This window comes from Mirounga leonina, unplaced genomic scaffold (genome assembly GCF_011800145.1).
Source record: "Mirounga leonina isolate KUSES-001 unplaced genomic scaffold, KU_Mleo_1.0 Mir_151, whole genome shotgun sequence".
In the NCBI taxonomy this organism is placed as follows: Eukaryota; Metazoa; Chordata; class Mammalia; order Carnivora; family Phocidae; genus Mirounga; species Mirounga leonina.
Window position 1 is genome coordinate 94,610,454 of NW_023270377.1, and position 27,393 is coordinate 94,637,846.

The 27,393-nt window shown below is 39.4% G+C and overlaps 1 protein-coding gene across 1 annotated transcript in view; it reads left to right on the top strand.

The window, feature by feature from the left end:
• The window catches only part of NCKAP5 (NCK associated protein 5), an 824,104-nt gene that overhangs the window by 643,306 nt on the left and 153,405 nt on the right, over positions 1 to 27,393 (top strand). The window contains exon 10 of the mRNA XM_035008156.1: positions 3,137 to 3,256. Within this exon, the coding sequence (XP_034864047.1) occupies positions 3,137 to 3,256 (120 nt within the window). The remainder of the gene's footprint in view (positions 1 to 3,136; positions 3,257 to 27,393) is intronic.

The following is a 27,393-nucleotide window of genomic DNA, read 5'->3' on the forward strand; positions in this document are numbered from 1 at the left end:
TCTCTTTTTTATTGCAGAAGACACAACCCTGTATTTTCAGGAGGGGCGTCTTCCTCTTGGGGTCTGAGATATACTAGGAAAAAAAGAAAAAGAAGGATGTGAGAGAGAACAGATGACCCAGTCTCCTCAGTGAGCCAATGATGGCATCTAAGAAGAGAGCTCATTGGTTTCTTAACACCTTACTTGGGAAGGATAGTTTAGGTCTCACCTCTCTCACTGTCAGGGTCACAATAACGGTGCTTGTAGACAGCCTCCATGTGTCATATGGTACTTTATGTCAGCGGATTCTTGTTGTAAGCACCGAGGACTCAGACAGCTGACTCTCACCCTCTGCCGAGGTCTCACTATAGTGGTCAGAGAAACTGCTGTTTTTCTCTCTCTCTCTCCATCCACCCAGTCTGGCTGTGCTTACATGTGTGCATATGGGCACGCATGCGTGGTTTTGAATACAGTTTCTTGGGCTGATCACTCTCTGGCATCCCTTACCATCCACAGCTTGAGTAAAGAGAGCGAGAATATTAGAACAACACAGGCAATGATTCTTTTATGTCTACAGATTCTCAGAGCAGCTCAGTTCTGTTGGTCAGTAATTGTAAGACCAGAGTCACATCCCTAAAGCCTTCCATTTCCTCCTCTGCCATGTGCTGATCTAGATGAGCCAAGAGTGATGAACATTTCTCAAGGTCAATCAATTGTGTTCCTGCTAAATGAACTTTCACCATCTTAAGTAACAGTCATAGCCATTGAAATTTGGGCAGCTGTACAAAAAATCTCTATAGAGTATATTGATTTTTTTTTCTCTTATTCTTTATTCTCTCTTTTTTTTTTTAACCCATCTGAAGAACTCTTTCAAGTTATCTCAGTTTTGCTGCAAAAATCATCAGTGCTGTTCCTTCCAGGTCTCCTTTCTCCTTGCAACCCCACACTTAACATACTTCTCCCATTTCTTCATCTGCAAATGAGAATGATTATGTTTTCCCACCGAATAGGTACTATGAATATTTATTTACCTCACAGTCAAGTTTTATTAATTACTTAATTAGCAATACTGAAAACAATTAGTGTTTGGGGGCAGGGAGAATTATATGCATGCTAGGAACAAAAAGTAGAGTAAGTGAGACACAGACAGAAGTTGAATTCTAAATAAAGGAAATAAGTTTGGCCTTTTAATGTGAGCAGTGCCTAGGGCCCCAAAGTGGCCTCTGCCAAATGGCATGTGTGCTCACACTCACATGCACACTTCTGCCCCTGACTTTGGCAGCTGCTGCCCTCCTAGATCTTGGACTCAGGTGCCTCATTCTGAACATGACATTTCTCTTCTATGCTCTGCATTTGTAGATAGCAATCAGTCGGAAATATCCTATGCATAAACTCTACCCATTTAACTAAAAAGGTGAGGAGAGTATAAGCTGTGCGGTGAGCCTCACCATGGCCTATTTCCTTGCCCTGTATAAGTAGAATCAATGATATAATCTGGATATAATGAGGCTCTGGTAAAGCCTCAGAAGTTGAATCTGTCTAGCTTCACACAAGGTTTATGGACAGGCCTACTCACCTCTGTTTAGGGCTTGGGGATCATAGCTGTAGTCTCATGCTCTGTCTTGCTTGCAGAGTCTTAAGTAAGCCCTGCAGCTGCCCCACATCAAAATATATAGATCCACAAACTAGAAATGCTGAGAAACTTAGAGCCTCAATCACACTACCACTGGGGAATAGAACTTGTCATCATCATCACCATCCCATTTAACAAAATAATCACACAGTTTATTAAGTTCCTACTATATGTGGTGTTTTGCCAGGTGATGGAATAAAAGAGTGTAAGAACAATCTGCTTGTGCTGTTGATTATTAGGGTATCTTCTTATGCTTGCCTTTGAAGAACGTGCCCTCTAATTGACAAGATAAGTTTCAAGCATGAAAGATAAAATCAGTACAGAGTAGTGTACGCTAAATGTCCTATAAGAGGCATTGAGGGCTTATTGGAGTTCAGGAAAAGGAATGGTCTTTGCAGGATGCCAGATAAAAGTGTCAGAGAGGAGACAGATAGATTTTAAAATGGACATCAGTCAAAATGCCAAAGTTGGACTAGATGGAAGAGGGGGTTGAGAAGGGACCATGATGGCGGGGGAGGGAAGAGGATGGCAGGAATGCATAGAGGTTTTGAGAACAACAAGCAGACCGTTGTTCTTTAATGGCAAGAGAAACCTTTTTAAAAAATTTGGAAGTAGGGAAAGATCAAGTTTGACATGTAGAAAAGGATCAGCTTTTGAAGAACTTTGAACTGGGGCATCATTCTACCTGGTCTTTCTTGAACCCCATCCAAGAGAGTACTTGTGGACAAGTACTACAAGTATCTTTATCACAAGTTAGTTTGGAAGGCAGATCCTTGGTGGATTCTGGAGAATCCTAAGGCTCCTGTGTTACAGCCTCCCTCATGAAAGTTGGGGAAAATATCTCTGTGGTCTTTGAACTCTTCAAAAGAACTGCTCCAGAAGGATGCCCAGGTATGGCTAGTCAACTTCTTCCCCAGCACCAAGATGAACCACCCCAAATACATGGAAATCCACCAGTTCAGAGCATGAGCAGGTTTCAAGTGGCCTTTTAAAGCTTTCATTTCAGAGTTGCTTCTCTCTGTCTAAATGCCTCACTGGCTCTATTAGCCCCAACGTTGAAAATTTCAACTTGTTTCCACAAATGACAGCGAAAGGCTCTATCAAAAGTGATAGTTTCTTTAGTTCATCAAATCTCTATTCACTGCAAAAACATTATTGTCCTTGTGGTTTGTGCTTTATGACTGCTTTTATGAAGACAGTGAAAAGGCAAAATATATAGGTGGAAACTCAAATTGACTTTATATCGCTAACATTTACCATCTTCAAAAATCGCATGCTAGATTAATGCACTTCTGATTTCAAGGTACTTTTTTTTTTTTAAATTGGTCTTCTCTGCACATAGTAATTCTATCAGACAATGCGCTATGGAAGAAAATGTGTGTGATTTATTCCCCGGGGGCTTTGAAGAATAAAAATACTATTTTTATACTAATGTGTCTGAAATATCAGATAAAATATGGTTATAATATGCAAAAGTGTCTTTCAGTTACAGATTTTTTTTTTCTTTCACTGTGTTTGTTGTAGGATCTAAGGGAGGAATGTGTAAAGTTGAAAACAAGAGTGTTTGATTTGGAACAACAGAATCGAACGTTAAGCATCCTGTTCCAGCAGCGAATCAGACCAACTTCTGATCTGCTCCTCCAGGTATGTACTTATGTGGAAAACAATCCTTGCCACTGAAATGCTATTGACAAAAAGTTACTTTAGTTCAAAAGTTTTCAGTATCTCCATAGGCAAGGCATCATGCATCAGAACCTGATTCTTCCCCTTCTCAAGGGATGTCATTAAAATTGAGCGTCTCTTAAATTTCTGACTTTTTAGACCTATGTTTAGATAAAGAAATACATCAACAAATAATAAACAGGTAAAAGGGACCATTAGAAGGTGTCCTCTAATAAACTAAGTGGAACTGTGGAATGGAGTCAGGAAATAATTGATTACTTCGGGGACTTGTATTAGTAATCTTGCATTCTGCGATAAGGAAGAGTTTTATGTGATGCCAAAGTACATTTCTTTATTTCATTCTCTCTGTAATCAAAAATTCTGCTGGGGTTTGTTTTTCTTTCACATCTGTCTCCATGCAGAGTTCCTCCTCACACACAATTCTTCCTATATTCTGCCTCAGTGTTTTTCAGGTTCTCCTTGTCTAAATGCTCTCACTGAACTCCTTCTTTACTTTCCTTCATAACATGCAAAGTTGTGGAAAGTCAAACCATTTGAATCATTTTGAATGAGGTCCCTGACAAAGCACCAGAGAACATACCTGACTTCAGGGAGACACATGAATTGGCAAAGGGGGCTGGGAGGCTGATCTTTGCTGTTTCCTGGGGGTTTTTTTAATCCTATTAATGTGTATATTTGCTCAAACAAACTCCCATGAGCCTTGCTTAGAGCCCTTCTGGCTAAGTTAGCAAAGGGTAAGGTTTCTCAGGGACAGTGTACGAAAAATAAACCCCAGCTGCCTGGCCTAATTGGCTGAGAGAAAGGGAAGAGACCAGAGGTATCCTCTAGACTCTACTGCCCAGTGCTGTAACCACTAACTACGTGGTGCCATTGAAATTGAAAGCTAAATGAAAATTAAGTTCCTATGCCAAACTAGCCACATTTGAAGTGTTGAAAAGCCTCATATGGACAGCACCTACCATATCGGATGGTGCATATATAGAACATTTCCATCACCATAGGAGATTCTACAGGACAACACTTTTCCAGATGGCTGGGACAGTGTTGCTAATTTACCCTCTGAACTTTGGCATGAACATCTTTTCTTGACTCCTCAGGGAAATAATGAGAAATTGTCATTCATTTCATTGAAAGAAAGATGTTTGATAAAGCCGAACATCAAAAGTATAATTTTCCCCCCAAATTAAAATAAAAACAGTCTCTGAATTGTACAGTAGATCTCATCTCCTAAATTAATTTCCTCTCTGCCTTATCTGCTAAAGCATAATTCATAATTTATGACTCAAAAATTATACAGAAAGAAATTTGTCTATCTCTATTCTCTTTCCTGGTCCCAACCACAACAGATGTTTGTCAGAGAGAATCTTGCATCTGTAAAAAGTTGTATTTCTTTTGCTCTCTCATATCAAGATCCAATATTATAATTACTTTTAACAGCTGTTGCATGTTCATGAATTTTTCCATCTTGCTTGGTTTAACTTCAGGCTTTTCTGGAACAATGTTTAAGGATCCATAGTCTCTTATGAATCATGATGGCTTATTTCCATAATAAATACATGTGCCATAGATATTTAAACTTCTTCATTGGCTGTCACAAATTTCTGAAATCCATATCCAAATGGCAGGGAATGGTGTGTATGCTATCAATAGAACTCAGTGTTTATTCACTGGGCATTTTCAGCCAACACACTTTATATTCCTCCCCAAATAGTCTTCCCTTCCAGGAGCCATTCTAATTTAAATAACATTTCTGAAAGATGGGCTGTTAATAGTTCTGTAAAGAAAAATGGTAGAAAGTGGGCTGCCTGCCCTCTACCATCTACAGCTCATAATCACAGAGAGATGGAGTTGCTGGCTTTTCAGGGGGTCTGTTAATTATGTGACTCGTGATTTTTTTATTTTCTGGTGGCACAAATACATACTGTGGAGCACTGGCTAAAGTAAAAGCAATCTCTGCTTGCTTTGTACCTGCGGAAGCTCTGTAATTATTTGTTGAATGGAATAGTGAATAGATGATAAAATTTCTGGGAAATTTATAAAGGGAACCAGATCCATGCTGAGAAAAAAAAACAAAAAACAAAAAAAACCTCTAACCTGAAAATGAAATTCTTAAGAAGGGCAGTAATCGTCTGTGGCGATTCCAGTTTCTAGAATGGTATCTCTGGGACTAGGGGTGGTAACAAATCAGAGTATCAAGGCCCTCTGTATTAAAATGAATAATTTGAGCTAAATTCCAAAGAATTGAGAAGTCAGTATAGCAAGTAAAATCCCCAAAGTAATGTTCTTAATGGAACCTGAATCTCTAATTAACCTTATTTGAATCCACTGGCCAGATTAACCAACACTCACCATTTCTTCTTATAAATCATGTTAAAAAACACTCAACTCATCAAACATTGGCAACTAATAGAGTTCTCCACTAAGTATACTTTCTTCTCTTACCAGTTGAGTTGAATGCTCACCATAAATGAGCCATCTTTGTAACTCAGTATGTTTCTGCAAGTAGTATTTATGGTGATTATATCATTTTTAACTACTGTATAAACTGATGAAATGTGATACCGAAAGAATTGTTTATATAAAACAAAGTTGAGTGCTTCAAAAGCAACTATAAAGGCGAATCACTAAATAAATGTTTATGATCAAATGAGATATAGATGCCTAACTAAAAAAAATTGTGGGACTGGAGAATTGTATTAAACATAGAGGCATTCTGCATGCAAATTGCTTCCCAAGTGATTTTAAGTTCTAGTTACACCGTTAAGAAAACCCAAAACAAAGACATATGCATAAACAATGCATAAAGCATGTGTTTGATGCCCCTCTCCGCCCCCCACCCAAAAAAAGCCAAACAAAACAGACTCTAATAATAGGATCCCTAGGCAAAGAAGTAGCTTTGGCCCTACCAACGTTACTTAACAAATGCATAGTGTTTACCACGTGTCAGGTACATTTCTACAGCCTTTACAGCACTTACCAATTTCATCTCCATTACAGTCCTATGAGGCAGGCAAGTATCCTTGCACCCATTTTTACAAATGGGGACTCTCAGGCACAGAGTCCCCCAGCTGGTAATCTAAACCCGTGATCCAGCTCAGGTCCCTCCCTTCCACCTCCCTTCTCTGCTCCCTCTGCATGGAACACAAATGGGCGTGAGGAACATTTTTCTGCTTCTGTATTCTGACATTTTGATTAACTGGGCCACTTGTGATCAAGTCAGATCAGAGGGCTTCTGCAGTGAAATCGCAACAAGGAGACTACCATATTTACACATTTCTGAAAGCCTCTTGATATGTGGCATCCATGATTTTTCCCTCTCCTGTGGGTTCTGCTTTTGTCTTGTTTTGGACACCTGTGTTATCATTATTCTGATAAAACATTATTCTCATTTTTCTTTCCTAACACACTTTTTTTTTTTCTTTTCCTTCTGAAATTTCAAAGGGTCCTAGTACCCATATCCTTAGGCCAAGACAGAAAGAAAAGAATGTTATAGTGTAGATTATTCACACAAACAGTTGGGAATCTGATAGCTTAGAACCAAGGTGTAAACATTTGCTGTCACTTCCTAGAGTGCTCTTTGTTTTTTGGGTTTTTTTCTTGCTAGTGTTTTGTTTTATGGTATTATTTCATATGAGATGAGAGGATTTAAAAATTGATTTATTCTTTTCTCCCCTAAATCTTTATGTTCAGAGCACAAATCTATCTATTCATGAGTCTGACTTGGCAGGACACTACACTATACACTCACCTCTCCCCACCTATCCACAAGCCGTGAATCCCAGTCTCTGAGACTTAACCCAGTGCTGCCATCTTTCAGGGGCCTTCAGGGTCACAGCAGTGCTCCTGGAACTTTCCCCTTGCTGAAGCTCCTAGAGGATTGATGACCCATCCCGCACAAGTCATGGTTCTGTATGGAATTCTGGAATCCTAGTCTCTTGTGGCAGAGATGGTGGAGATCATGCAGTGTAAACCGTAGGAACTAGGGATTTCATGTCTCATTTCACCTAATTTGTGATTAATCTCTGTGAGGGCAAGAACTCTGCTGAATGTTGTGTTTTACCTCCCACCGATGTTATCACTGTTCATAATATGTATTCATTTTATATTATTGATGGTTCAACACTTAATTACATACCTTTTTTATGGAATATATTTTTTGGCAGGCCAGAATTTTGTTTGTTTTTTTATGCAGCAATCTCATTGCCTTTATTATTTTTTCTTCCAGAGTTATTAAGATATAATTGACATAACATTGTATAGGTTTAAGGTGTATAACAGAAAGATTTTATATATGTAAATATTATGAAATGATCACCACAATAACAGCCAACACCTCACATACTTGCAAATTTTTTTTCTGATGAGATGATGAGAACATTTAAGATCTACTTATTTAGCAGCTCTCAAATATACAATACGTATTATCAACTCTAGTCACAATGCTGTACATTATATATCCAGGATTTATTTATACCTGGAAGTTTTGACCACCTTCACCAGTTTCCCCCACCCTCCCATTCTCAACCTGTGGCAACCACCAATCTCTTCTCTGTTTCTATGAGTCCTGTTTTATTAGATACCACATATAAGTAAGATCATATGGTATTTGTCTTTTTCTGTCTTAGCATACTGCCTCAACGTCCATTCACATTGTTACATATGCCAGGATTTTCTTTTCTGTGGCTGAGTAATATTTCATATGTCACACTTCATCCATTCATGTGCCAATGGATTGTGTGCTTACGTGTGTATATGTGTGAGTTTGTATCATGTTTTCTTTATTCATTCATCTATTAATGAACACTTGTTTCCATTTCTGGGCTATTGTAAACAATACTGAAATGAACATGAGTGTGCAGATATTTCCTTGAGATAATGATTTTGTTTCCTTTGGATATATGCCCAGAAGTGGATGAATCATATGGTTGTTTTATGTTTAACGTTTTAAGGTACCTCCATGCTATTCCCATAAAAGCTGTCACCGTTTACACTCCTTCCAACAGTGAATTCTCACCAGCACTTGTTATTTCTTGTCTTTTTGATAATACTCATTCTAACAGGTGTCAGATGATACCTCATGGTTTTGATTTGCAATTCGCTGGTGATTAGTGATATCAAGCATGTTTCCATGTACCTGTTGGCTGTTTGAATATCTTTGGAAAAATGTCTATTCAGGTCCTTTGCCCATTTTTAAATGGGGTTATTTGATTTTTTTGCTATTGAGTTGTATGAATTTCCTATATATTTTAGGTATTAACCCCTTATCAGAAGCATAGTTTGCAAATATTTTCTCCCATTCCATAAGTTGTCTTTTTTTGTTGATCATTTGTTTTGTTCTGAAGAATCATTTTAGGTTGATGTAGTCTCACCGGTTTTTTTTATTTTGTTGCTTGTGCTTTAGGTTTTATATCCAACAAATCATTGCCCTGATTGATGCATTTCAAGGAGGTGTTTTTCCCAGTGTTTGCTCCTAGGACTTTAATGGTTTCAGGTCTTACATTTAAGCCTTAACCCATTTTAGGTTAATTTAATGTATGGTATAAAATAGTTTTTTTTTTTTTTCCATTCTTTTGCATGTGAATATCCAATTTTCTCAGCACCATTTATTAAAGACTGTATTTTCTCCATTGAGTGTTCTTGGCTCTTTTGACTAATATTAGATGACCATATATGCATGGGTTTTTTTGGGGGGGATGGTCTCTCACTTTTGTTCCATTAGTCTGTGTGTCTGTTTTTTTTTTTTTAAGATTTTATTTATTTATTTATTTGAGAGAGAGAGAATGAGAGAGAGCACATGAGAGGGGGGAGGGTCAGAGGGAGAAGCAGACTCCCTGCTCAGCAGGGAGCCCGATGTGGGACTCGATCCCGGGACTCCAGGATCATGACCTGAGCCGAAGGCAGTCGCTTAACCAACTGAGCCACCCAGGCGCCCTGTGTGTCTGTTTTTATGCCAATATCATTTTATATTGACTACTATGGCTTTGTAATATATTTGAAACCCGAAAGTGTGATGCCTTCAGCTTTGTTCTTTTTCCTCAGAATTATTTTAGCTATCTGGAGTTCTAAACTAATTTTAGGATTTTTTTCCTATTTCTGTAAAAAAATGTCATTGAAATCTTGATAGAGATTTTATTGAATCTATACATGGTTTGGGGTATTATGGACATTTAAAAAAAAATTAGCTTCTCCAACCCAAGAACACAAGATATCTTTCCATTCATTTGTGTTTTCTTCAGTTTCTTTCATCAGTGTTTAGTAGTTTTCAGTGTAGAAATTTTTCACCTCCTTGGTTAGATCCATTCCTAAGTATTTTATTGGTTTCATGCTATTATTAATGGGATTGTTTTCTTTATTTCTTTTTCAGGTAATTCATTGTTAGTGTATAGAAATGCTGCTGATTTTTTTTTTTATGTTGATTTAGTATCCTGCAACTTTACTGAATTCATTGATTAAGTCTAATAGCTTTTTGGTGGAGTTTTTAGGATTTTCTATATGTAAAATCGTGTCATCTGCAAATAGAGACACTTTTACTTTGTTCTTTCTGATTCTGGTGGTTTTTATTTCTTTTCGTTGCCTGAATGTTCTGGTTAGACTTCCAGTACTCTGTTGAATGGGAGTTGTGAGGATGGGCAACCTTGTCTTATTCCTAATCTTAGAGGAAAAACCATTTGTCACTGAGTACAATGTTAGCTATAAGCCTGTCATATGTCGCCTTTATTATGTTGAGGTATATTCCTTCTACACCGAGTTTGTTGAGAGTTTTTATCAGGAATGGACATTGAATTTTGTCAAGTGCTTTTTCCATCCCTACTGAGATGATCAAATGATTTTATCTTTTATTAATGTGATGTATCACTTTTATTGATTCTCGTATGTTAAGCCATTCTTGCATTTCAGGGATCAATCCCAGCTGGTCATGGTGTATGATCTGTTTTATGTGCGGTTGAATTTAGTTTGCAAGTATTTTGTTGAGAATTTTGCACCAACGTTCATCAGGAATACTGCCTACAGTTTTCTTTTCTGGTAGTGTCCTTATCTATCTAACACAAGATATCTTTCCATTCATTTGTGTTTTCTTCAGTTTCTTTCATCAGGGTTTAGTAGTTTTCAGTGTAGAAATTTTTTTCTTGGTAATACTAGCTTTGTAAAATGATTTGGGGAGTGTTCTGAATTCTCCAATTTTTTTGGAAGAGCTTGGGAAGAATTGGCATTAATTCTTCTTTAAGTGTTCAGTAAAATTCACCAGCAAAACCCCTGGTCCTAGGCTTCTCTTTGTTGGGAGGTTTTGGATTACTGATTCAATCTTTTTACTCATTACTAGTCTTTTCAGATTTTCCCTTCATGATTCAGTTGTAGTAGGTTTCATATTTCTCAACATTTTTTCCTGTTTTTTAATAGGATGTCCAATTTATTCGCATATAATGGTTCATAGTAATTGGCATATAATCATTCATAGTAATCTCTTATGATCCTAGGATTTCTGTGTTATCATTTGTAATGTCTCCTCTTTCATTTATAATTTATTTGATTTGGGTCTTATATCTCTTTTTTTTTCTTGGTTAGTCCAGCTAAATGTTTATCAATTTTGTTTATCTTTTCAAAGAGCCATCTTAGTTTTGTTAATCCTTTGTATTGTTTTCCTGTTCTCTATTTCATTTATTTCTGCTCTAATCTTAATTATTTCCTTCCTTCTGCTAACTTTGGGCTCAATCTGTCCTTTTTTTCTAGTTCCTTGGGGTTTAAATTTAGATTATTTATTTGAGGTTGTTCTTTTTCCTTGATGTATGTGTTCATCACTGTAAAATTTCCTCTTGGAACTGCTTTTGCTGTGCCTTATAAGTTTTGATATGTTGTGTTTTCATTTGTGTTTGTCTCAAGATACCTTTATTTTTAATGTTTTGAGTTCTTCTTTGATCCATTGGTTGTTCAAGAGTGTATTGTTTAATTTTCGTGTATTTTTGAGTTTCTAGTTTTCTTCCTGTTACTGATTTTTAGTTTCATACTAATGTGGTCAGAAAAAACAAACAAACATGGATGATTTCAATATTCTTAAATTTGCTAAGACTTGTTGTTGCCTCACATATGACCTATCCTAGGAAATGTTCCCTGTGTGCTTAAGAATAATGTGTATCCCACTATTGTTGGATGGAATATTCTGTGTGTGTTTGTTAGGTCCATTTGGTCTCCAGTATTGTACAAATCTGCTATCTCTTTATTGATTCTCTATATGTATGATCTATCTACTGTTAAGAATGGAGTATAGAAGTTCTCTCTTATTGTACTGCTATCTCTCTGCTTTCAGTTCTGTTAATACATTCTTTACATATTTGGGTGTTTCAATGTTGGTGTATAATATTTACAATTACCATATATTCTTGATGGATTGACCCCTTTATAATTATATAATGACCTTATTTGTCTCTTTTGACCATTTTTAGCTTAAAGTCTACTTTGTCTTATATAAATATAGCTACTCCTGCTTTTTTTTCTGGATTACCATATTTGAAATATCTTTTCTATCCCTTTACTCTCAGTCTATGTGTCTTTAAAGCCAAAGAAAGTCTCTTATAGGCAGCGTATCATTGGATATTTTTTTTAAAAAAAATCCATTCAGCCATTCTAAGTCTTTTAATTATTTAATCCATTTATGTTTAATTATTGATAACTAGGAACTTACTATTACCATTTTATTGTTTTTTGATTTTGTAGGTACTTTGTTCCTTGCTTCTTATCTTGCTTTCATCTTTTGTGATTTGTTGATTTCTTGTAGCAGTGTACTTTACTCCTTTATGATAATCTTTTGTGAAACTGCTACAGGTTTTTCCTTTGTGGTTACCATGAGGCTTATGTGAACTATTTTTATATTTATAATATCCTATTGTAAGCTGATAACAACTTAACTTGGATAGCAAACAGAAGCTTTACACTTTCTCTTCGCCCCTCACATTTTAGGTTATTGATGTTACAATTTATATAGTTTTATATTGTATATTCAGTAACAAATTACTCTTCTTGTGGTTATTTTCAATGCGTTTTCTTTTACTTAAAACCAGAGTTGTAAGTGAACTATACACCATCACTACGATATTAGAATGTCTTTGACTATATATTTATCATTACCAGTGAGTTTTATATGTATAGTTATATGTTAATTAGCATCGCTTTATTTCCACATATAGAACACCTTTTAGCATTTCTTATAAGGCAGGTTTAGTGGCGATGAACTTCCTCAGCTTTTGTTTGGTAAGGAAAGTCTTTATCTCCTTCATTTCTGAAGGATGGCTTTACTGAGTATAGTATTTTGGGTTTAGGTTTTTTTTCTTTCTTTCTTGCAATATAGTTAATATATCATGCCATTTTCTGCTAACTTTCAAAGTTTCTATTGAGAAATTCACCCATGGTTTCATGCAAGCTCCCAGGCATGTGACATGTTACTCTTCTCTGCCTATCTTCAAAATTATCTGTTTGTCTTTGACTTGAAAAGTTAATTATTATGTGTCTCAGTGTAGCCCTTTTTGGACTTCATGAATTTGGTTAACCATTTCTCTCCCCAGGTTTGGGAAGTTTTCAACCATTTTTGCTTTAAATATATATTCTGTCTTTTTCTCTTTATCTTCTCCCCTGGGATTCTCATAATGTGTACATTGTTTTTTCTTGACTATGCCCTATAAGTGCTATAGGCTTTCTTCACTCTTTTTCTTTCTTTTTTTTTTTCTTCTTTTTTTTCTTTTCTTTCTTTTGGATAATTTCAAATAATCTATTTTCCAGCTTGCTAATTTTTTTCATCTATTTGGTTGAGTCTGTTGTTGAAGGTCTCTGTTAAATTTTTCAGTTATTGTATTGTTCAGCTTTATTAATTCTCTTTGTTGTGATCGCTTCTCGGCCTTTTGGCTAAGATAAAGTGTAGTATGAATTCTGTTTGTTTTTCTTTGTTTTTGGATGGCTTCTTTTCTTTGTTGATGTATTGTATTCCTAACTTTGTGTAGTTCCCTGTGTGTTCATGTAGTTTGCTATGCTTCTTTAAGAGGATAATTCTGAATTATTTCTCAGACAGCTTATAGATCTTTATTTCTTCAGGAATAGTTATTAAAGCTTTAGTAGTTTCTTTTTGTGGTGTCATAGTTACATGATTATTTATGGTCCTTAATTTCTTTCATTAGTATCTATGCATTTGAGTAAGTGGTCTCATCTTCCAGACTTCACAGGTTTGCTTTGGCAGAGACAGTTCTTCACTAGGCAGCTTATCTTAGGTTTTGGAATAGGTCAGCTGGTAGCATTCTTGGAAAAGTGGGGCATGCTATCGGGGTCTCTGTTTGGGTTAGGCACTGTTCTAGATCCTAGGTGGAGAATGCCACTGGCTGGGAACAGTTGACAGGACTGCTGGCTTGGTTCCCTTGCAAAATGCAGCTGTAGGATGTGCTCCACAGTTGCCTATATATGCTGGTCAGGCTTTCTAATTGGGTAGGAGTGGGTGCTATACACAGCAGTTGAGCAAGCCTGTGAATTTGCTGCCCTGGCTGGGAAAGTTGTTACATCTTGTTGGTTGTGGACCAGAATCAGGAAGAACTGTCCACTGAGCTCCCTGGTCAGACAAGACCATCAGCTCTACTGATGGGCAGGGCTGCTGGCTAGGTTCTCTGAGGGCCACCACAAAGCATGGCTCTACAGTGGGCCATGCAGCCCCCTGGTGCTCTGGTTATACTTCCTGGTGATGAGACAGAGGACTATTATACTCAGCAGTAGGTGGGGCCATGAGCCCACTTCCTTGTCTGGCTGGTACAGCAGAACAGGTTTCAAAGCTGGCATAACTCACTGACCAAGGACCCAAATCAGACATAACTGTACACCAAGTTCCCTGGCCAGATGAGGTCACCAGCTGGGCTCTGCAGATGGTAAGAGCTACTGGCTGACCTCTCTGCTCAAATGCCATTATAAGTGGGGTTGTAGGATGGGCTACACAGCTTCCCAGGTGCTCTGGTTAGGTTTCCTGGTCAGGTGGGGCTGGAAGCTACAGTGGTAATTGGGGCTACAAATTTGCAGAACAGGCCCAAAGGCTGGCACAGCTCATTGTTTGGGGACCAAAATCAGGCAGAACTACATACTGAGTACCCTGGCCTGATGGGGTCATTAGCTTGTCTCTGCAGATCGGCAAAACCACTGGCTGGGATCTCAGGCACCACTGCAAGGAGGAGCTCAGCCTGCCCAGATCCAAGCACTGGCAGCTGTAAGCCCTGCCCCTCTTTTCTGTCCCACTCTGATCTCCAGGGCTTAAGCTCCACAGATTCCTCTGCAATCCCCATGGGATGAGACCCTAGTGAACCTCCCAGGAAGTGACCCACAATGCTGGGGGACCTAGATGTCCACCTCGGACTCTCTTTCTCCCAGTGGAGAAACCATAGGTCCTGGGGGCCCTCTTGGGGCAGTGGTCTGGCAGCCTTGTGGACAGGTGGCAGTCAGAGTGTGGCTGTTCCTCTTACCCTTCTGATGTTGTCCTTCTTGGTCTCTGTAGTCTAGAGGGGTGCTTCAACCTCACCCCTGTGTTTGGGGATTTTCAGAGTGGTGTCCTATCTACGGATGGTTGGTCTTCTGGTGAGGGGGACTGGAGTCGAGGACCACCTCTGCCACCATCTTGATGACATCACTGTTGAGGGGGAATGTTTCTAACTGCAATAAGATTGAAATCTTTGTTTGAAGGCTGCCTTTTTCTGTCCACTTAGATGTGTTTCTCTATCAATTTCCCTGTTGCTGGGTACTCAATTCATATTTTTAATCCTTTTTTAAAAGATTTTATTTATTTATTTGAGAGAGAGCGAGCACGAGGTGCTGGGAGGGCAGAGGCAGAGGGAGAAGCAGGCTCCCACTGTGCAGGGAGCCCAACGCAGGGCTCAGCCCCAGGACCCCGGGATCACGACCTGAGCGGAGTGCAGATGCTTAACCGACTGAGCCACCCAGGTGCCCCTTTAATCCTTTTATTTATTTCTGAGAAGCAGGGATTTTTTTTTAGGCATTTACACTCCTTGCTACCTTAGAACCTGTGATTGCATAGTGAGCCCAGCCATGTAGAGCTACCTAGAACTTGAACTATCAGTTAAAACCAACACGATGGTATCTTCTCCAGGGTATTTGGTCAGTCTGAGAATTAGAAAACATCAACCATGTTAAATGTTTTTAAATGTGTGTATTTGCTTTTTAAGAGGTGTGTACACATCTGCCTTTAGGGCACTTTCTCAGTATACACAGTTGAAGTGAGAAGTGAGATGAAAAGAAGAGGAGACTGTGGAATAACACAGAGGGTAGTAGGGGGGGAGTAGGTGAATGGGTGAAGGGCTGGGTAAACAATGGGACAATGGTTCTTCAGTTCTGGAGGTGGAAGCTTTTCATTTGGATGGATCAGTGCCTCTCTTGAGCCACACGCTAAGAAGAGGCAAACAAAACAAAATCCATACATATTTAGAACAGCTACCTGACTTCCCACACTGCTAAGATACACAACATTTGCCTTGTGAGTTTCTAAAATTGATCAGCTCTTCCCTTGCGATGCCTATGTGCCAGGCATAGAGGTGGCCTCTGGCTCTGCCCTACAGACCTGGGATCTAATTTAAAAAGACCCGCAGGGTGACAGGAGGAGCAGTCCAGTGATATTGGAGGGATAGTGTGTGACACCAGGGCCCAGATGGCAGAGTACCACCAGTGGTGGTCTGTTATCCTGCATGATCAGAGGACTTTGGTGGCTTCATTGTGGGCATCTGTCAGACCTGAAAACATAGAAGGAATGTGCAGCAGGGACTCTCGCTCATGCCATAAGCCCTGGAAAGGGTATTCACTTGTCTGAAGTACAGAAAGTGGCCTTCCTGGGAGGTAAAGGACACTTTGAAAGATCACACAGCCTCTGCAGGGCAGGGCTTTCAATGATTAGATGCCCCACACAAGGCTGGTTTGGGATCAAGTATGAGCAGCAGAGAATATGAGAAAGAACCTTCAGGGTTATGGCAAGATGTGATTTCCCGCTCTTCGTCATGCATCCAAGGCCCTCTATAGACTCGTTTCACCCTCAACGGCTTCATTTTTCTTTTTCTTTCTTTTTTTTTTTTCCTGACACAAATTCTTTACTCTAGCCAAGCAGAAATACTTTCACTCCATGGAGCATGACATAGGTCTTCCTTCAACAGTTCCATTTTGTATGTCAGTCCTGCGTCCAGAATGCTACTCCTCCCACCCCGCCCACCCACCCCTGCCATTCCTCTTCTTTCATTTAATAAATCTGAGGCACCCAAAGTACGTCAGTGCTAGGGCTTCAGTGGTGAAATGCATCTCCTCAACAGCCCTGGTCCACAAGTCCCATGGAGAAGATAGTGATGTGGCGAGGGGCACGCAACACAATGCTGCAGGGACAGCACAGCAGGGACAGGGGACTAACTGCGATCGACCAGGAGCTTGGGGATGGCCTAACACAGGAAGTAATGCCCCATGTGAGTCTAGAAAACAGAATTTAAGTTTGTGAGGTGGACAAAGGAGAATATAAACACAAGCCAGAAGGAAGAGCCTGTGCAAGGATATGAAGGTGTGAGGAAGTCTGTCTCCTGCTTCCCATCCTGTTGGATAGCCACGCGCCCTGGAAGTGCTCCAGGAAGAAAATCACGCCTGCCACCCCTCTCAATGTCCTACACACACCTTGCTCAGCAGGTTCCAGCCTGTATCAATCTGTCACTTTGTAAATATGCTAAATTTTTTTCCATACATGTTTGCTCTTCATTCCCAAGTCAGTTGAGGGTATTTTCTAGTTTTGTTTGTTGTTTGTTTGTTTTTATGCAAGACCCAGGCTCCCTAGTCCATGCATCATGACTGAACGCCGTGTTATGATGTGCTTCCTGTCAGCATTACATTGTTATCAGGGGTACAAGTGGTCTGTTATAAGGAAGTCAGAGTATGACTCCTAGTCTTTACTTGCTTGCTTTAGCTTTTATCTTTAACATAGGGACCAGGGCCTTGCCTTAGTGGCCTTTGAATTTTCTCAATACATAACTTAAACAAAAGTGAGCCTCAGTAAATGTGGAGTGAATGAAGGACTGAGTGAACCTCTGGGACGCATGAAAGGCTTGCCAACAAGGGGGTTAGAAGGAAATGGCTTCACAAATGAGGCAACCATGTTGGAGGAAAGAAAAGAAGGGAGTAGGCACAGTCCTTAGGGTACTGTGCACATATAAGAAGAAAGACTTCACAATCTTATGTTTGGATAAGTTGGAACAACCAGGGAACTTAAACTTTTTTCTTTAAGAGGTGGGATGCAGAGGGAGAGGAAGAGAGAGAGTCCCAGGCAGGCCTCGTGTCCAGAATAGAGCCCGACACAGTGCTCCATCTCAAGACCCTGAGATCATGACCTGAGCCAAAATCAAGAGTCGGGTGCTTAACTGACGGAGCCACCCAGGCGCCCCAGTCTCCCCTTTTAAATGAACTCTAGTTTTGTTTTTGTTGCTTGTTTTGTTTTTGCATTTGCTTTATCTCTTCCTGTTGCCAGTGAGACCTCAGGGTTCCATCTTGGAATTGTTTGTTCCCCATAGCTGTAGAGAATTGTGTTACACACATATGCCTTTGGCCGAGGAACTAATGTTTCCATATTTTTTCAGAGGTATGAGTTTTTCTCTCTCCTCTCCTGACCCCCTACCCAAACTTTAAGTTATTTAATGGAAGGCACCCAGCTTCCTGTTTGCTGTATCCTCCTAAAACTAGATGTGCCCCAAATATTGCTTTCAAGAGCCCATGGCTATTTCTGCCTAAACCATCCTCCGACCGGAGACAGTGAAAAATCTCAAGCCACAAGACCAGTATGGCAAACTGAAATGCCCTACGGGGCTCAACCAGGTGAAGGAATAAGCGAAGGAGCTTGTGTACTCTGCTGCCAGGTCCAGCCCGTGGGGACCATGTGGAAATGCTGACTGGGTGTTGCCGTAGCTGTAGGTATTTTACGAACCTGGAAATGCAGACTTTTGTGGGCAACCCCTCGATTTTTAAATATTGGCACCCGATTCAACTATTTTAGAACACCAAGGAAGCCCAATAAAACATCTGTGGGCCATATTTAATCTGCAAATTACCTGCTTTTCTTTCTTGGCTGTAGAGATGGTGGATTTATCTTAAAATATGATATCCATGCTCAGAACACCTGGTACCAGACTTCACGATCATGTTCATAGGACAGCCAGAATATGTTGCTATATTCATTATCTCAACAGAAATTCATTGAGCACCTACTGAGAACACAGAGGTTATCATTTAATATGGAGACAAGTAATATGAAGAAACAACTATGCAGTAGAGTAGTAAATGAAACAGAAACATTTACCAGCCAAGGAAAGAGTGATTGACACTATCTGGGGTATGAGGGAGGCCTTAGGAGGTGGTGACCACTAACCTAAGCTTTGATGGATGGATAGGAGTTCGTTAGAGTAACAAGTTTCCAAAAAGCAATTTGTGGACTAAACTCGTGACTAAGCTTAATATTGGAACTTATATTTATATTAACCCTACATCCTGGCTTTAATCAGAACTCTAAAATCTTAAAATTGTCTTAACCTGTTTTGGTCTTATTTGGTCTTCCCAGTCCCTTCCAACAATATCAGATTAACCCACTGAGCTCTGAAGACAAACCAACACCTGTGAGGAGCGTCATGCTAACTGAATTCTCTGTCACTATGACCTTCAACAAGGATTCTTTCTAGCTTTTTATCAGAGGAAGAATCTACTTAAGCTGAATTCAGAAAACTGATGAAAAAAGCCATCTGTGTCTAAGGTTTGTTTTAAGGATTTTAACATTGAACAGGTTCAAAACCTGAACATAAATCAACATTATATTGAAATCGACTAAGTGATTGAAATGTAAATTCAAGAAATGTACCTTGTAGCATGCAACATTCGGGCTGTATATATTTTTTCATATTTCAAATGCATAAGAAGACCTGATGATCCTGGATCTAGTGAATTTCATGCAGTAAACGTTTATCACAGTAAACTTAAAAGCTCCCCCAGTAAAAATTGTTATTAAGTGTTACATTTTTATGCATTTTGGATAAATGTAAGGATTTGGAAATGCAAGGGACAGAAAGTACTGAGAGAGGAATGGTGATGTTTACCTGGGGAATTGATTATGCAGATTGGAGAATTAATTTCTTGGCACTCAAAGTGGTAGAATGTCCATCGCTATCAGTGGATGTCACACCAGGGAAATCTTATTCCTGGCAAAAAAGATTAAGTAACCCAAACTCTGACATAAAAGACCAGTGTTTCCAGGAGTGAAAAGCAATTTGGCTTTGTTCTATCACTTCTCTTGCCGCGAGGGTGCACTTGTCTGAAACCTACCCTGATTTAACCAAGAGCCACTTTCTGGAACCAGGCAGCGATTCCCAGTCTGCTGCAACTATCCAGGAGACTCCAGAACAAGTCTTTAACCTGTCAGGCTTCACCAAAAAATATCATTGAAGTCTTGGCTGCATGGGTCAGGGAAGGGAGGGGAGAAGAGGGTATACACCAAAAAGGCAAATAGAAGCATCTGGAAACTCTCAGCAAAGACTACCCACACCAGGTGGCACCACTGTGAGGAGAGAACTTGAGGCAGGTGTGAAGCTCAGTGTAGCTTGGGGTGGTCAGACCCTAGAAACAAATGGGATTGACCTTCAGTTGTGCCTGGACCCTGGTCTGCTGCCATTGCTCAGAAATGTGCTAGGACTTGGCTCACAGTAGCTTCTCAACTAGTCAGAGAAACGGAGATAAATATTCCCAGGGCAAGGTACTCTTCTCTCCTGACGATCAATGTATAGCTTGTGTCCCTGGCTGCCCCAGAACAGTGGAGACCAGCTTCAAGGACGAAAGGACACCTACCACCCACCTACCACCACTGTTACACACATGTACACTCACAGGCCCCAGTCGAATTTTCCAAAACTCTAATGGAAATCTTCGCATGAGTGAGATGATAGGGCGCCTTTGTGAGGTTGAAAAACCAGGGGAATTACCACTGCTTCTCCAGTTCATAAAGCCATCTTTATCCAGCCCAGTTGTAGCAGCCTTTCCTGCCTTTCTATCAGTTACCCTCAGCCTCGTGTCTTGAAATCAAGAACTAATATAATGCCTGCTTTTTCTGCTTTGAGGTCACTTTATACCTTCTTAGTAGACAAAAGTCATCGCACTGAATCCTTCCTATAAGCCTGGATTATTCTTGCTATTTTACAAACAGGGAAACGAAATTTCTAGAGGCTGCTCTTGCTTCTTAAACCGGGTCCTTCTGCTCCAAAGCTTCCTACTGCAAACGTCCTTGCGCTCATCTCCAACAGAACCTTCATCGCTTTCCCTGGGCCTGCACATGCAAAGGATATTGCAGTAGCTCTCAGCAAATTAGCCCATTAAAAGGCATTTAAGGGTCTGTTTGGAGTTAGCAATGTGTTGCACTTACCACAAATCAAGTTAAATATGTTTGGGCAGTGGCCTAAGAATCTGAATTATGGACAACACCATTGTGGGCATAATTCATATTTTCCCAAATAAGGACAGTGAATCTAATAACCTAGTAACATGATCAAATGACTTTCCCTAGAAACATGTTTATGCCAAGGAATAATAGAGTCGGAATATTATGTCTCAACTTTCGAGAGCGTGTGGTCTACCTCCCTCGCTATCTGGTAGTTAGATTGATTTGTACCTGGGACAAGGTCACGTCGTCTGTTTAGATCAGACTGGAAGCCAGGTGTCCTGATTTCCAGAATTGTGCCTTTCCCACCACACAGGTGGGATAATACATTTGAAATTTACCTAAATTAATGAGGAGGGAGAGCTTGTCCTGAGAAATGTGCTTGCGGCGTAATGGGCAGCTTTGGGAAATGGTTTAGATGGTGTAGACTGGCTGAAATCCTCCAAGTCCAAGGAGGCATGTGGGAGAGAACCAAAGAGGTTTGGGAAGGGTGTGGGAGTGGACATACTGTGTGAACGGCAGGTGCTGAGATCCAAGCTGGCTTGGGATCAAGTCCCCACTCCACCAGAGTTTGCTTGGGTGACCTTGGACAGATTACTGAAATTCCTAGAACCTTAACTTTGCCTTTCTATAACGCAAAGAAAGGTGCCGAAAATGTCCAGCACATTGCCTGTCACATAGCTAAAGCTGAACAAAAGCTGACTTCTTTCCCTTTTCCCCTGTGAGGTTGGTAACCTGCGTCAGGGTGTCAGGGGGGAAGGGAAAGTGTAAAAAGTGATCCATTTGCTCAGCATGAATATTTCTGAGAAACTGGTCTGAGGGAATGAGGTATTAGACCCAAAATATACTGTTTTAAATTAGTTTCTCTCTACTCTTGACTTTCTGGGTTGTCTTTGGACTTGCCTGGGAATTTGTAGTTCTGGGGATTCTCTGGGGTATTTAGCTCTAAGCAGATCCTTATTGGCTTTTAGCTCAGTGACTCAGAGTGAATGTTTAAGCAAGAATATGGGTATGAGATATGCTAGAAGTGGATAAGTTGGATATACCCAGAATTCAGCTATCTATCTGTTCTGGTGGTCAGTTTTGAAGGGGAAGGTAGAGGGCATATGGCTGGATCCTGGAATCATTGGAGAATCTGAGAAGGCAGGTTTTCTCCCTAGATACAGCAAAAAAATTGCTGATAACCTCAAGATGTCCAGGGACCCTCTGAAGCCTGTCTATTAACTTCCTTAATTAAGAAATGAATCCTAAATTAAGACTGAATCCATGATGATGATGTGCACTGTAACTGTTCTTCTACCTTTTATTCATCCCCCTTGTATGGGACACTTTCTGTTTTATATCCTTCTTTCTTTTGTACCTTTTTTGAAACCTTTGCCAAGTATACTAGAGCCCTGAATATTCACCTTTATAAATTCAGGGTACAAGTCCCCTTAAAAGAGAGAATTGTTTTCATTTATTTTTCCTTTTATGATTTTTTCCCCTCTTAAATAGCTAAACATTGAATGAGAGGGGATAATGGATAAAGGATCATGTCATAGTAATCATATTGCATAATGGGTATATTTCAGGGCAATTTTAATGTGAAGAAAATCAGAATTTCAAAATAGAATGTGTTGTGCATTTTTTGTTATGAGATGCACACGGATGTTTACCAATAAGCCTTGCTCATATTTCACTGTTATATTTGACATTGTTCAAGGCAAGCATTAAGATCCTTGAATTAACGTAAAAAATCTTATAATAATATGAGTGCAAAATGCCATTACCATGAATGCTGCAGCAGAATTTGCTGTAAAAACAAGAAAAACTGAAATGAAGGAGATAATCTGTAAGCTGATGCCTCTGAGGCAAAATTATCTTCTCATTACAATCGTATGTCCATTGCAAAAAAGGAAAAAAAATAGCACATGAATTCCATATCAAAACAGAACGTTTGAGATGTTCACGTGTGCCCTTAGTGCAGCTAGGTGGATGGTCACAATTGATGGCTCACGAGGGTTCAGACTGTTTATTTTAGTAGCTAAATTTTGCTGCTATTCTCTGACCAGATTGCCAAAACACTGAAGATCCCTAGGACGTATTATTATTTTCTGACATCTCCAAAGCAACTTCCTGATATATCTTCATCTTTACCCTAATTAAGAGGAATCGTTAAAGCCATTATACCAATGACTGTGATCTGTTTCTGCAGAATATTTGTATTATCTCTCATCTACCCCCAAGAGAGTCCCTTGTTCACTTTCCCAGTCAGTTCTCCACGATCCCCAGCCCCAGACAACCACTGATGTGCTTTCAGTCACTATAGACTCATTTTGCCTTTTCAAGAATTTTTTTTTAAGATTTTATTTATTTATTTGACAGAGACAGAGATAGCGAGAGCAGGAACACAAGCAGCGGGAGGGGGAAAGGGAGAAGCAGGCTTCCCCCCGAGGAGGGAGCCCGATGTGGGACTCGATCCCAGGACCCTGGGATCATGACCTGAGCCGAAGGCAGACGCCCAATGACTGAGCCACCCAGGCGCCCCCTTTTCAAGAATTTAATGTAAATGGAATCATATAACATATACTTTCTTGTATCTGACTTATTTTGCTTAACATCTGTTTGATATTCATCCACGTAATTGCTTGTATCAATTCTACAAAGACCTTTGAGTTTTTAATTTGTGATGAGATATGTCATGAGGACTACCTCAGAGGCACTCATGGAGAACGTTCAGTAAGTTACAAGACCAGCTTTTTGGTGGTAGATGCCTTTATTTCTCGGTGAATAGTTTAAAATGTCCCCAGGATTTGGTGCACTTGCACCATGTTGTGGAATGGGAGGATATGTGTATCGTTAGCTGGATTCTAAGGAAGATAGATTAATAAATAGAGAAGTTAGAATAAGGGATTTGGGGGGCGCCTGGGTAGCTCAGTTGGTTAAGCGACTGCCTTCGGCTCAGGTCATGATCCTGGGGTCCTGGGATCGAGTCCCACATCGGGCTCCTGGCTCGGCGGGGAGCCTGCTTCTCCCTCTGACCCTCTCCCCTCTCATGCTGTTTCTCTCTCTCTCTCTCTCAAATAAATAAATAAAATCTTAAAAAAAAAAAAAAAAGAATAAGGTATTTGGGGTTAAATACAGCCAGGTTCTACTTCAGTCTTTGCTGCTTCCTAATGTCATGACCTTGGACAAGTAACTTCGTCTCTAAAGTTCCAGTATCTCCTCTACAAAAGGGGGGAAAAAAAAAAAAAGCAACAACTGTAACAGCAACAATATTTATCTCTTGGTTGTTGTGTGTGTATGTTTTGGAGTTAAGTGAGATAGCACAGTATATGGTACATAGTAAAATGTATTAAACTGCTGAGAATAGCTATTTAATTATATTTTTTGCCACATTTTTTAATACTTCCTTGCCTCTCAGTGCTCAGTGAACTTTCAGGGTTTAATGACTTTTCATTGGCTTTCATTCCCAAGCATTTTGAGAATTGTCTTCAACCACTTTGGACATACTTACATAGTGTTACAATGTAAATATGACCCATTTCCTATTTTTGAAGAGTATTAATCAATTAAATTCTTAAAATTAAATAAAAAGTTAATTAGATGACTAAAATTAGAAGTATAATTGAAAGCCAGCAGTATTTGTATGGCATGGAAATTTGCTCATTTCATACGTATTCATAAAATGCTACACAAATATCATGGACTACTAAAATGGATAAAGCTGTGTATGGAAGCATATTCAATTTGTAAAAGAGACACAGTTTGGGCGCCTGGGTGGCTCAGTTGGTTAAGCGACTACCTTCGGCTCAGGTCATGATCCTGGAGTCCCGGGATCGAGTCCCGCATCGGGCTCCCTGCTCGGCAGGGAGTCTGCTTCTCCCTCTGACCCTCCTCCCTCTCATGCTCTCTGTCTCTCATTCTCTCTGTCTCAAGTAAATAAATAAAAATCTTTAAATAAAAAATAAAAATAAAATAAAATAAAATAAAATAAAAGAGACACAGTTAAGTCACAGTTATTCTTGTTATATTAGAAATGGTAATAATCATTCCAGAAGCTAATCTAGTTTTGCCAGTCCTAGGTTGTATGAACTTGGACAAGTCATTTAAATTCTTTATCTCTCAGTAGGCAAAATGAGGGATTTCACAAGGAACCAGGAATCTTTTCTGCTATAGCTTGAGGGAGGGGGGATGGAGGGAGGAGTAGGATGAGGAGTGTGGAACTCACTGAATGCTGAGTCAGCACCAAATGATATAAGGAAGAGTTGCACTCTGTACACTTAGGTTTGAATCCCAATTCTAAACTTAACACTAAATTTGTTATATCAGATTAAATGTTTAATACTGGGAAATAAAGTTTTCATCAGAAGAAACAAATTTTTAAGGACCTTTATGAAAATGTGGAAGTTATTGAGTCCACCAAAGTAGACTGATGTTAGAACACACAAAATCCAATACGTTTCTTATATCTCAGTAACAACCAAGTGGAAAATGTAATTGAGGAAAGATTCCATTCATAATATAAATAAAATATCTGAACTATCTAATAAGGCTAATAAGATATATGTAAGATCTAAGTGAATAAAACAAAATTTTAATTAGGAAAGGAGGGAAGAAATGAATAAATGGAAATATTATTGTATATCCATGGGATGACAAAAGTCAATGTTATAAAAATGTTAATTCTAGAGCCAATCTGAAATTAAATCCATTTCCAATAAAAATCCAACAGAATTTTTTGTGGGACTTGTCAAGCTGATTATAAAATACACCTGGGAGGTAAAAATGTTCTCAAGTAACCAAGACAGCTTTGAAAATAAAGAACTACACAGAGTGTTGTGTGGGAAAATTATCCTATGATACTTAGGATACACTAAAAAGCTGTAATAATTAGAACAGTGTGAGTTTGAACCAAGAAGAGATAAATTGATTGATAAAAGAGAAGTCTGAAAACAAGCCTACCTTTTTAAAAATTTTATTTACTTGTTTAGAACAAGTGGGGGAGGGGCAGAAGGGAGAAAGAGAATCCCAAGCCAACTCAGAGCCTGAGGAGCCCGACGATGTGGGGCTGATCCCAGGACCCCGAGATCACGACCCAAGCCCAAACCAAGAGTTGGGTACCCCATGCCTGTTTTTACATGGGAATTTACTTTATGATAAAGGTAGCAATGGGGAATAATGAACTATGCATAAACGGTTGGATGACATTTGGCAGTCCATTTGAAAAAATAATAGAGCCCATCTTACTATCAAGAAATATAAATTTTACATGGATTAATATCATAAATGTACAAAAAACATAAATACTGAAGAAAATACAGAAGACTATTTTTTAACCTTAGCATATTAGATACTTTCTTAAACAAGGTATAAAACCAAGACATAACAAAGGCAAGAATTATTAAATTTGATTACTTCAAAATTTTAAAATTTCTGTTGACCAAACATTTGATAAGCATAGGTAAGGATAAGTATTGGACTGGGAGGAATACATTAATATATATAATAATAAAGGACTAAAATCTATATATAAATAACTTATGAATTAGAGTTAGGAATTTGTTCTGAGTTAGAAAAAAGTGGAGAAGGAAGACAAAGAGTGAAAATAGGCAGTTGACAGGAGAGGAAATACACATAGCCCAGAGAAACCTGTGAAAAGTCGCTCACCTCACTGCTAAGCAGAAATTGCAATACAGCATCCCCTTTATCCCCCAATATACTAGCATAAAAAAAAATACGATCCTATTAAGTGTTGTCAAAGAGTTTGCTACACACAAAACAGTGTTATTTCAGGGAATGGATGCTATAGCCCTTCTATAGTGCACACATCCTAGTGTTTCAAAACACACGTAAAAAAGATGTTTGTAAGAGTGCTAGGATTTGCTACATTGAGAACAGTATTATTTCACCTGAATGGATGTGATAGCCATTTTTTAATGCATGCAAAAAGGTGTAAGAAAATGCTAGAGAGAATCATGCCTGTTGTTGAAAATCTATTTTTTTTTAAAGATTTTATTTATTTATCTGACAGACAGAGAGAGAGAACAAGTAGGCAGAGAGACAGGCAGAGGGAGAGGGAGAAGCAGGCTCCCCGCTGAGCAGGGAGCCCGATGCGGAGCTCGATCCCAGGACCCTGGGATCGTGACCTGAGCCGAAGGCAGCCGCTTAACCGGCTGAGCCACCCAGGCGCCCCTGTTGTTGAAAATCTAAACTTCATGCACTGCTAGTTGAGTACGGCAAATCTTGGGTGGCAATGTAATAGTAAAACACTATTCTTTGACTCAGCAATTCCACATATCCAATATTTACAGAAGCCCTCGTTCATGTTCAGAGGGTGACATGTATAAGGTTGACATTGTTTTCAATAGCCAGTCAGTAGAAACAGCCTAAATGCCCATCAGAAAACTATGCTATGGGGGCACCTAGGTGGCTCAGTCAGTTAAGTGTCTGCCTTGAACTCGGGTCATGATCCCAGGGTCCTGGGATCAAACCCCATGTCTGGCTCCCTGCTCAGTGGGGAGTCTGTTTCTCCCCCTCCCTTAACCCCTCCCCGCACTTGTGCACTCTCTCTCACTCTTGCTCTCTCCCTTTCTCTCTCTCAAATAAATAAGAACTGTCTTTAAAATGAATCAAGAAATGTCTTTAAAAATACACTATG